Source organism: Castanea sativa, chromosome 5, assembly GCF_040712315.1.
Source record: "Castanea sativa cultivar Marrone di Chiusa Pesio chromosome 5, ASM4071231v1".
Lineage (NCBI taxonomy): Eukaryota > Viridiplantae > Streptophyta > Magnoliopsida > Fagales > Fagaceae > Castanea > Castanea sativa.
Genome location: NC_134017.1, coordinates 263,383 through 275,768, shown reverse-complemented (window position 1 = coordinate 275,768; position 12,386 = coordinate 263,383). Strand labels below are relative to the sequence as shown.

The following is a 12,386-nucleotide window of genomic DNA, read 5'->3' as shown; positions in this document are numbered from 1 at the left end:
ATATTATACCCAGCCAATCTCAATGCTCCCTCGAACTGATTTGTAAAGCTTTTTTTTTTTTTTTTGTTATAATGCTCCTCCAACTAATTTGTTCAGGTTTGAACAGTCTTTTTATTATTATTTTTTTAGAGCAACGCGAAAAGTTTAACAATTTTTGTCTACTCCACTTTATTATCACATCCATTTTTACCAAATGCATACACAATCTTCCATTCTTATCAAATACAAAGCCTCAAGTAGATCAGTCAAATATTATTCATGAGCCCTCTTCAAGTATCAAAAAAAAAACCTTGAATGGCTGGATACTTTGATCCAAGCATTTCTTGTATATTCAAAATTTCTTCTGTTCGTTCAAGGTTACAAGACATGGCCAAGTTATTCCAAGAACAAATATCAAAAGAAGGGAAAGAAATTGAAAGTGTACTTCATTTCCATGAAATGCCATCTGACAATTACAATTCAGATGGCAAACGATACAATGATATTAACTACATTGAATCCCTGTACTTTAGAACATCATTGGTGTTCAAATCAAAGATCTTGCAAATATCTGAAATGGCACATTTACTAAGACCGTCGTGCCCGTCTACATGATGAAGAAGTTCTTCAAGTTCCTTTGATGGCTGCAAAACCTGATTACAAAGAAAGATATTAACAAACTTTAGCAAAAGCAGCCCCAATGGAAGTCTATATTAACATTAATTGGTCCAAAGAATTCCAGTTATACATATGCCGAATTGTTATATAGAATTAAGACCAATGCAAATAATCAGCTACCATAGTTGGCATATCAATTGCCTGTTTGGTTTGGTAAATTCAATGACAAGGTATAAAAAGAAGGCTTTAATCAGTTTTTAAGAATTTTTCTTTTTATAACAGTTTTTAAGATTTTTTTTATTAGTAAATAAATTCATTAAAACAGAAGACAATCCCAATACACTGACTGCGTAAAGAAGAAAACACCAAAAAAAAAAAAAAAACAGCAAGCAACTAAAAAATCTACATGGACTCCGCAAAGTCTAATAACCCCTGTACTGAAAAGGATATTTCAGCTTCACCACGCTAAGCTCTTTTCAGCTTCACCACGCTAAGCTCTTGGCCCTCAAAGAATCGAGGGCTATGTTCTTTCTAAATACACCACAAAAGGAGGCACAAAGGAGCAGTGTGCCATACCTCCCTACTACTTCTCCCACCAAACCACCAGATCCAACACACCAACAACTCCAACACTGAAAAAGGCATCACCCAAGAAACACACAGGAGACCACATTTCCCTCGCCCTGTCACAATGAAGAAACAAGTGGTTCATGTCCTCCCCTCTATGTTAACACGTAGCACCACTCGGGAACAAAGAGACCCTTGCTCTGTAAGTTTAAGATTTAACCTAAAAAGTCCTCACCAAACAAACCTCAAAGATAGTGTCAGCTCTAACCCAGCATATGGAGACCAAATGAAAATTTCAAATATCAATGGTCAAAGCAACAAAATAATGGACAATACAAAGATAGATGTCAAGACAACTGGTAATAAACGAAGGGGTTCCTGGGGAAACCACGGGGATCATTAACTTACCCATGGAGAACCAACTGAATTATGGATACCATATTTAGAGTCATCATGCTTGGTTTCATTCTCATTCCCCGTAGAAGAGTTGGGAGTTGAAGAGCCATCTGAGACAAGCTGAAGGAGCTTCTCACTTCCCTGAAGGACAATATAAAAACATAAAATAAAATAAATAAGACATTTTGTTTTTTTGACAGATAAAAATAAGAAGACATAAAGAGGGAAATGTAAATTCATGCATAATACAGCCACAGAACCAAAACATTGATATTAAATGAGCTCCAAGATCTTTTAGAACTAACACTGGGGTCAACAGTGACACCATCCAAAAGAAAAACTAAAAACTAGGGGCAAGGCAAATCATAGAAACAGGAGAGTCAACATCTAAATGCAAGTGAATTGGAATCAGTGCTTTGCGTACTAAGATCTAACACTCAGAATAAAATCTGTTAGTACTCTGTGTCTTCTCTGTAATGCAGAAGAAACACCAGATAATTTGTTTATTGACTGCAAGTTAGCTTTATATAAGTTGTGCAGTTCAGATCATAATTAACTCTCCAAGTGGAAAATTTGGAACCAAGATCCATCAGTGCTTGGAATCATCCTAGGATGCGTCGGGTGCTCAAGCAATTGGAAACATTTGCGCGCACACACTCTATCTAGTTTACATTATCTCTAAAACAGAAACATACAAGGTTTGAATCCTTGCACAATTACCAAACAAATTACCATCGAGTATCAATTATTACTGAAGACCATCCACTCAGTCAGAGAGAAGAACACACGTCCATAATTCACAACATAAACAAAGTTCAAATAAGAACCAAATCAGAACCAAAAGAGCTAAGAAAGTACACATAAACACATTTGAGAGCCAATTTCTCATTGCGAATCCACACCACAAAAATTATTTCTTGAGTAAGCTTTGGCTTGGTGACATATCCTATATCAAACCAACGCAGGAAAACAAACCAATGAAAACAATTTTATAGGAAGAATAACTAAAAAGGATATAAGCATGCATGTTCGGGGTTTGACTTACAGAAGAAGAGTCATGTTAAACTGCTCTCACCCACATTGAGATTTCACTGCTGGGCATAAAAGAAAAAGGGAAAAGAGATTAGAAAGAAAGTGAGGAGAAGAAGTAGATAAAACAAATATGTAATGTGAATAGAGAGAGTCATACCCTTAAAATAAGAACTCACAGCAAGGTTCAAGGACCATCTTCATATCATGATTGTCCCATTCCAGCAATTCCCACCTTTCTTTCTCTATTTTGATTTGTAATGAAGAAGGCGGAGAAGATAGTTGTCCATTGATACGGCGCAGAGAAAGAGGTAATCTCTTAAGCTTCGGGCACTCTTCTATCTCAATAGAATCGAGAGAATCACAAAGTATTACATTACTGCTACTGCCTATGGTATTCAGCTCCGGTGAAAGCACTAATGTCAATCTCCTCAAGCGGGGGAATATTTCTACAATTTCTTTTGCTCCTTCGTCAACTTCATCAGATGCTTCAGGCCTAGCTATTATTTCCTCTAATTGCAGACACCGAAAGACAGCAATCTGTTCCAGGTTGGCCAGGTTTAGGTGCACCCCAAGCGCAAAGAGCTGCTTTATATTCGGACACTCACATATTGTAAATTCTTTGAGGCGGGAAAAGGTGCCAGGTGGGACCATTGGTGCTGGTGTGACTTTCTCTTCCCTAAATAGTACCAGTAACTTATCCAATTTTACGAGCTGTACAATCTCAAGGCTTTGAAGAGGAAAGGTGCAAGAATAAGAAAGAACGTCTTCTATATCTTCACACTCCCTGATACAAACGGACTTCGTGCATTTGTAAAAAAATCTTAAATTCTGACCTCCGAAAATTGCTAGGACCTGAACGTCCTTTGGGAGCAGTTTTACAGTTTCACCCAACTCGCTAGCTGGCTTTGTTTTTCTCGCACAATACACGTAGTGGCTAGGTCCTCCCTCTAAGGATTCAAGATATGTATTGAAGTCATTCAAGCCACAAAATTTGCCTTTAAAAAAATCTAATTTCTTCAACCTTACTATCTCCTCTCCATTCACTGTTAAAGAATTTGACCCACAATTAAGTTTGAGAACCTGGAGTTGAGAGAGTTTGGGTAAAATCCCAGGTGGCATCTCTTGATTGTATGCACGAAGACTGAGGTATCTCAAATTGATCAACTTTTCCAAACCATGAGGTATTTCTTTCGTTGCAGATTCCAAAAGATCCAAGCTCCTTAATGCTGTAAGCTTTGCTAATGAAGGCACACGCTTTAAATCAAAACAACGGTAAATTCTTAATGAAGTAAGATTCTCCAAGTCAGAGATCGAATTCGGCAAAGATTCAATCCTACCACCAAATACATGAAGAACTTTGAGTCCATGCAAATGCACAAAAAATGAATCTGGGATGGTTGCATATCCTTGTAGAAGCAAAGTCGAAAGCTTAGGACACTTTGGTGATATATAAGGAAACTCTGATTCACGGTTGCTTAACAAAGAAACCTTTTCAACATCCTTTCCCCATTCTTCTTCATCAGGAACATCTCCTGATACCATGAACTTGGGACCTGCAATCTGAAGGGCCATGTCTCTTATTAGATCGTGCATCTTCACAAAATACTCTTTTTCATCATGGGACCCACCTTCTAATAAGCAGGCATTTTCAAGTTTATTCAACATAGTATGGCCCTTATCCAGCATTGCTTGCCTTTTACTCATGCTTTTTATGACTCCCTCATCAATCAAATGCACTATCAAATTTTCTCTATAAATCTCGTAGTCTTCAGGGTATAGGGCACAAAACAAGAGACAACGTTGGAGTTTCTTATCGTTTAAGCGTTTATAACTAAGTCGAAGCTTCTGAAATACTACATCTACATGTTCGAGGCCCTTCACTGGTGTCTTCAACTCATTCAATGTGTTCCTCCACTCTGAAATATCGACTACATTTTTCAAACTTCCTGCTACAGTGATGATTGCAAGAGGCAATTGAGCACATTCTTTGACAACTCCTTCCACAACATCTTTTGGAATATTCGAAACATCACAGACCACTGTTTTCAAAAACAAATCCCATGACTCTTTTATTGAAAGAAGCTCCATTTTAATATTTACACAATTCATTCCATTACAAACATTAACATCTCGAGTCGTCAATACCAATTTGCAACCATTTGCTGAAGTAGGCTCTGGGATCCCTACAATTTCCAAAGGAAATGCTTTCCACATATCATCTAGGATTAGCACATACCTCTTCCTTTTTTTCAATTCTGCATACAACGTCCCTGCCCTCGTTGTTTCATCCTTGAACTTTGAGAGTTCATTCTCTAGATTCAACTGGCATGCAATGTCATTTTGTAGTTTGATAACATTGAATGCCTTCGATACGGTAACCCAAATTACATAATTGAACTTGTCTCTCTCTTTCAATAGGCGATTATTGATTTCTTTCATCACAGTTGTTTTACCAATTCCTCCCATGCCGTAAACACCAATTATTCTAAAATCTTCATCTAACAAGTGTTCCCAAATCTTTTCCAATGTTCTTTTGGCTGTACTCTCTCCCACTAATGCTCTTGTTGGCAATTCATCTCCATTCCTTACAGGTGGACCAATTACCAAACAATCACCGAAACCACAACTTTGATCAATTAATTCTGTCACCTCTAGTATCTTCTTGCAAGCAACTCTTCCAAAGTGCATACGTGAGAGATACTTCCCTCTGATAGCCTCTTGCTCAATCTTTTGTATCTCCTCATTAATAGTTTCTACCTTTTGGAGCCAAGATTTAACTTCTCTTTTTGGTTTCTTTCCTGGAACAAGTTCTGCCCTCATTTCTAATTCTATGTCCGACTTTTTGCATTCTAAATCATCTCGTTTTCTCTTTAGATTTTTCAAATGTTCATCAGCACCTCTGTAATGATTATAATATTCAATAATCGGAGCCGAAATTATTTTCCCAAGCTCAAGAAATGAGCCTAACATCTCCATTGGCAAGTACCTGTATGATATCAATATGTACCAATATGGATATCAAACATTTTCTCCATGTACAAAATGAAATCAATATATATATATAAAAGCAGAGACCTCATGCGAGAGTGCATGAGGTTCTGCCATGTGGCGCTCTATGTGAGTTCTTTGCAATCCTCTTTATTATGAAATGATGTTTTCCAACTTCAAAAATTAAAACAATGCAGCTTTTATGTTTAGCACTTATTGCTTCATAAAAAATCAATTCACTTCATCCTCTCTCCTAACTCTTCACTTCTTTCCATAAATAAAAAAAAAGACTATTCACTTCTTCCGGACAAAAAAAAAACTCACTTCCCCGTTCAAATTTAAATGCACACTATGGATAAGCACCTGGCAAAGTGAGACCACGCTTTGCACTATTACACCTTTACAATAATATTATATTTTTCAAGTAATTTCTATTGAGATCAAACCCATCTTAAATTTTTTAAATTTCATTCATTCTCTTTCTTAACTCTTCAGTTCTTTCTACGTCTCTTAAGTCTTAAGTCTTAACTCTTCACTTCTTCTAGCAAAAACACAAGCAAAAAACTCTTTCACTTCCCCTTTCAATTAAACGCACACTATTGTACCTATTTCTTTTGAAAATTATATATTGATGGATCAACGATTCCTCTTTGAGTTCATGGATAAAAGCTCCTTTCTTAGTGTCTGTAAATAAATAAATATTGCCAACTCTCTCTCTTTGTTTCTTTCTTTCAATTTTTTTTTTCAAAATTTTATTTGGGATACTAAGTTTGCGGTTTGCAATGTTTAAGGGAAGATAGACTCAGGTAGATTGAAGCTTCAACTTTACCATGTTTTGGCCGGGGACTAAAGTCACTAACGCTCTGTTTGTTTTAGCAATGACGTTTTCTAGAAAACGAGTCATTTTCCAAGAAATATTTTCTATAAAACTATCTTATTTTCTAATGTTTGGTAACAACTTTAAATGAGTTGAAAAACAACCTCCTAACTTCTCTTATTTAGTTTGCTGTGAGATATAGTTGTTTTCCAAAAAAATTTAATAAAAAACAATTTCTAAAAATAAGTTATACTTTTAATGTTGACTAGATATAGTTTTCTTTTGACTCATCTTTTTTTATACTACCAAACACTAGAAAATATGAAAAACTACTTTTACACAAAGTTTTCCATCGAAACAAATGGAGCGTAAACACAAGGAGAAAATGCCACCAGCCCCTAATTTATCAAACCCTTCTTCAGTATCTAAGAGGTACAAAATACTAATACTCAATTTGTTCACTCTTTTTTGTTGTTTGGTAATGGGTTTTTGATAATCGAACTAGATGGTGGTTTCTTTCTTTTCATTTGAACTGTTTACTGGTTCAAATTTTTACTGAGCCACACTGTTTTTGTAATTTATGATTTGGCTTTTGGTGAGTGATTTAAATATGTTACATGAGGATGTGATTAAGAAAATTAGTTGAATTGGGTAATATTTAGACCCTAAGGCAAAGACAGGTTGAGTAACTAATCTGGTTTTGTTGATCAAGTAGAAAGATCAATGAGGAAGAAGCTTAATCAATAAATCAAGCTCCTCCAAGCCACATGTAGTCGGAGCACAAATAGATATATCTCTATGGATTGGGTCACATTCAAAGCGCCAATGGAGGCAAAACTTTTGTGGGATTCAAAGTGCAAAGAGCCCAAGAGTAATCATATATTTTATTTTGAAGCCATAGTATTTGATAAAATGCTTGACAGAAAATTTATAATTTTTATTTGGTTGTATGATGTAGTAGCCTATATAATTGACATAAATGAAACAAATTATATTAGCTACGGGTAAGAAAGAAGTTATTATTTTTAGGTGAATAATTTTCTTTTACCCATTGAGGGGTTAAGTATTATTTGGTAGCAAAATTTTAAAATAATCACCACAATCTACACATATTCTATGTCCTACTAAATGATAGAAACTCAATTGTTAAAAATAAGAACAAAGAAAGAAACAATAGAACCCCAAAGGTACAAATTAAGAACTAAGTGGGCAGAAAAAATTATGTGGTGCCTCCATTATTTGAAGGTTAGCTTAGAATCTATATAAACTCAAAATGGTATTAAAAGATTGTTAAATATATTATACTGATACACCTTTGTTAAAAAATTGTTTTATTTATTTATTAATTTTTTTTATAGAAGATAGAATTTCTATTCTAGCCTAATCTAAGTGTATATGTGTGTGAAGGTCCCTCCTAGAGACTTGAATCCCGACCCTTACCTCCCATACCCATAAGTACTTATACGTGTGGAGTGAGCATTGCACCAAGGGTGTGCGGTGGTTAAAAAATTGTTAAATGTGTTGAATCATGTCTACCTCAACCATCATTGAAACTACTTGCTTTATTTATTTATTAGTCAAGTATCATGTACGACTGTCTGCAAGAGCCTTGACAATATCAAAGTGTGTTTGTTGCTTTGCCTAGACATGAATCACTATGCAACCTTAGCACTGCTATAGTTAAAATATTATTGAAGATGCTTCTTAGGGTCAATGCCTTAGACATTTCGTATGACAAGGGACAGGTTCAAGGAGTTTGATATACATAATGTATGCTTGCAATTAATTGGTTTACGATCAACTGAAGATGCTTCATAGGGTCAACACCTTAGTTAGACATTTCATATGACAAGGGACAGGTTCAAGGAGTTTGATGTGCATAATGTATGCTTGCAATTAATTGGTTTACGATCAACTGATGGTAGACAACAAAATATGCCTATATGCTCTAAAATTTCTACTATAATTGTAGGTGATTTTAGTAATGAAAATATCCACCATTTATGTTATAATATATGTATGAAAATTTCAAAAATCATTTTACATAAAAGCTTACAGCATTATCCGCGCAATGCGCGGGCAACCTTCTAGTTAGATATAAGGACAGAAAGCATTGTAGTTCCCAATTTTGATTTGTTAAAAATAAGTACCTTTAAGTGTTGACAGGGCACATCAATAGTCTTACTGAGTAGTTTTTTTTCTTTTTTTCTTTTTTTTCTTTTGATAAGTAAGTATTGATACATGGAATTTATAAAAAAAATTATTTTTTTTTATTTTTGAAAACATAACATCTACTGATCTACAATGCAAAAGAAAAAGAGAGAGATGAAGAATGTAAATCAAAGATAATTCTAAACGGATCCAAGGATTGTTGGACAATAGAGTCATTACTACCTCCACAGTCCACACCCACCAGGCCCACCACCCTAGCCAACACCACTTCACTAACTCCTCTCCTGGCCCTTTAGCCCATTGCATACCCAATTACTTTGATAGTTTGTAGCCACAAAGAGAGTTGTTGAAAACTCTTAAATTTCTGTGGCCCAGAAAGTGGATATAAACTTAGAAGGAGCCGAAGTGTACGTAAAGGTAAAGCTAATGACTAGTGATTGGAACCACTTTAATATATTTATCTGTTAATGATTAGCTTTAAAAATAAAATAAAAATCCCATCCCAATTTACATGCACGATAATATAGAATATCTATACAAGTACAATGAGTTTTAGAACACAAACTATTGGATAAACATATGACAGTAGAAAGAAGTGAAAGTATACCTGGATAGAAACGGTAATGTACTGGGCTTGAGCACCTGATATTCCTTCAAAGATGCTGATTACAGTGGAGTTATAACCCTTTAAATAACGCCAAGAAGACAACAAAGATCAGCAGTTCTCCTATCTTTTAAATGCAATCTTTTTTTCTTTTACTGCAAAGAGAGAGGTGAGCAGGAGAGTCAGAGCATCTCCAATTGGCTCTCTAAAGCCAATTTTGGAGAGCAAACACACCAGAAATTTACTCCAACAGCTTCTCTATCTCTATATTTTGGAATGGAGTTGCTACAGTACCTCTCTTGAAATTAGGGCTGTCCAGAAAGATCCGGCAACCCGACCCACCCGAAGATCCGACCAGATCCGACCCGAATCCGGCCGACCCGATTGCTCCGGCGGGTCGGCGGCGGGTCTTCACCACCAGAAACCGACTTCCGGCGGGTCGGTTTCGGTTTTCCTCCCCTAAAACCCGAAAAAACCGAACCGACCGAGAGATTCCCAGATCCCGGCGAGATTTCCAGAATCCGGCAATCTTTTCCAGAATCCGGCAACTTTTTTCCAGAAACCGGCGACTTTTTTCCAGAATCCGGCGAAAATCCCAGATTTCGGCAAAATATTTCCTTAGATCCGGTGAGATTTTGACTGGATCTGGCGAAATCTCATCAAATCCGGTGAGATTTTCGCCGGATCTTGCGAAATCTCACCGGATCTAAGAAAAATATCGCCGGTATCTGGAAAACTTCGCCGGAATCTGGAAAACTTCGCCGGAATCTGGGTTTCTTAGCCGGATCTATGTGTTTTTTCAACGATTTCTCGTCATCTTCTCAGATTTATGATTCCGACCGACCCGTCCGCCACCCATTGATGATCTGAACCGTCCGACCCGATTACTCCGGCGGGTCGGCGGCGGGTGCGATTTTTCTCCACCCGATTCTGGCGGGTCGGTTCCGGGTTGGGCACAAACCCGACCCGGACCGACCCGTGGACAGCCCTACTTGAAATAGAGATCACTGTAGCACCTTCAAAAAATTTTATCTACTAAAATAATCACCTGGTTGAATAAAAAATAACTTTTTTTTTCTCTTTCTTCCTTGCTCTCTCTTTCACTTCTCATCAGAAAAAACTCTCTCTCTTCTCATCAGAAAACAAAGATAGACGAAGGCCATCTCTCTCTGCCGGCTGTGTGTGTGAGTGAAGTGAGATGAAGTAGAAAGAAAATGAAAAACAAAAATGCAAACATAGAGGAGAAGTCAAAAGATCATAGTCGGCTGTGTGTGTGAAGTGAGCCAAAGAGGAAAGAAAATAAAAACAAAAAGGTAAGCACAGAAGAGGAGGAGAAGACGAAGAATGGGATTCATGTGTGGAGAAGAAACAAAACAGTAGATACGTAGGAGAAGAGTAGTTATGTGTGTGGAGGAGAAAAAACAAGAAGGAAAAAAGAAAAAGAAAAAAGAAGAAGACAGAGATGATTCTAAAAAGTGAAACGTATGGATGAAAAAAAAAGGAAAATAATTATTAAGAAAGAGGGAGAAATATTATATTATAATATTTTTATAAAAAATATTTAAATAACAAGGCTTTGTTTGGGGGAGTAATTTGAGTAATGTTGTTGAAAAGTGTATTCTAGAAACTTTAGAAAGGCGGCTGGAAATAAGAAGAAAATAAGAATCTGGCAGTCAAATGGGAAAGAGAAATGCTTACGAGGTATTGGCTAGTAACCCATTTAAAAGAAATTTTTATAAGAAAAAAAAAATTAATATTTTGATAATTTTTTTTATTTTTCATATAAATAATATTAAAATTTTTAAAAATAAATTATTAATTAATATTTTAAGGACATTGATAGTATAATCCAATGCAAAATGGGAATTTTTTTTTTCCACCAGTAAAGAAAAGCAAGACGGGAAATTAGCAGAAATTTCGTAGAACGAGCTCAGAAAACATTGTAAAGGTGTCGGCGGTTTCAAAAAGTGCTCTGGGAAACTTTTTGTTTTTCTGACGAATGAAAAAAATGGGAAAGAAAACTGGCAAGCATTTATTTTGGTAAAAAACAAAGGGCTGTGTTAAGCCGAAAATTATATCCTTTACCCGGCATATATGTACCCGAGTACAGGATATACCTCCTCGTGTTAAGCAGCACACAGTAAAGTACCATTAACCACACTTATTTTGACAATATTTCATATTTTTAGGCAATTTTTGACAAATTTTTTTTTTTGATAATTTTTTTGACATTTTTTTTTAAACAAGACAATTTTAACAAACACCACACGTGATTGTTAATATTTTTTTTAAAACAAAAATATTTTAAGGGTGTTTTGTAGAATTATAGGTACTTAGGATTTTCACCTCGGATCAGGTGCTGACCTTGTAGTCATGCTGGCTTGACACCTTTCGTATCCCACATCGAAGAGAACTCCTTCCACTTTCTCACTTATAAGCTTGCGCCATGGTGAGGAGTGTACCATCAAGGCCATCAGTTATAAGTGAGAAAGTGGGAGGAGTTCTCTTCGATGTGGGATACGAAAGGTGTCAAGCCAGAATGACTACAAGGTCAGCCCCTGGTCTGAGGTGAAAATCCTAAGTACCTACAACAATAGTTTGAGAATTGTTGTTTGTAGTTTTTTGAAATACGTATGAATGAAAAAGTGTGTGTAATATTGTTTAAAATGTGAAAATGTGAATTTAAACTCACACACCAAACAAGCCCTTCAACTTTCAACTTTGGGTTTCACACTTTTCTCTTCTTGAATTCATATTAAATTTGCTCGGTAGATCATTATTGGAGGTCACGATTTGTGTGGTTCTGATTGGCTGATTATCAAAAAAAAAATTTTAATTAGAGTCCACTAGCCGTAAATCTGCGTGTTACATGATAATTATTTTTATGATTGTTTTATTAAATATTTTTTTATAATTTAAACTAATTTAATAAAAAGTAATGTATTTCGTAATCATATTCTTATTTATTATCAGAACAATCATAAATATAAAATAGGAACAATCATAAATATAAATTTTGTTGTATCATAATGAAAACAATACAAAAATATTTAAAAGGCAAGTTAATGAAAATATTTATTTTTAATAAAAGTTATTTATAACATTTTGTAAATCATTAAATAGAATATAAAATTTGAAAATTATTCTTTTAGTTTTAAACAAACTAAAAGTGTAACTAGAAAAATTAATAAAACTTAAAAATGATTAATTTGA

General features: G+C 35.4%; 1 protein-coding gene across 1 annotated transcript; it reads right to left on the bottom strand.

Annotated features, from left to right (window-relative positions):
• Nucleotides 1-278: 278 nt before the first annotated feature.
• On the bottom strand, nucleotides 279-10,582 carry LOC142637326 (putative disease resistance protein At4g27220). Its single transcript, XM_075811600.1, has 7 exons — nucleotides 10,166-10,582; nucleotides 9,177-9,471; nucleotides 2,750-5,578; nucleotides 2,606-2,651; nucleotides 2,419-2,506; nucleotides 1,573-1,701; nucleotides 279-632 (listed from the first exon to the last, which is right to left on the bottom strand). Exon 3 carries the CDS (start codon nucleotides 5,566-5,568, stop codon nucleotides 2,752-2,754), a length of 2,817 nt encoding a protein of 938 aa, XP_075667715.1. The 5' UTR covers nucleotides 5,569-5,578; nucleotides 9,177-9,471; nucleotides 10,166-10,582; the 3' UTR covers nucleotides 279-632; nucleotides 1,573-1,701; nucleotides 2,419-2,506; nucleotides 2,606-2,651; nucleotides 2,750-2,751.
• Nucleotides 10,583-12,386: the final 1,804 nt, after the last annotated feature.

Bases quoted from the DNA above. Each gene is read 5' to 3' on its own strand.
- LOC142637326 (XM_075811600.1), bottom strand. From the start codon at position 5,568: ATGGAGATGTTAGGCTCATTTCTTGAGCTTGGGAAAATAATTTCGGCT.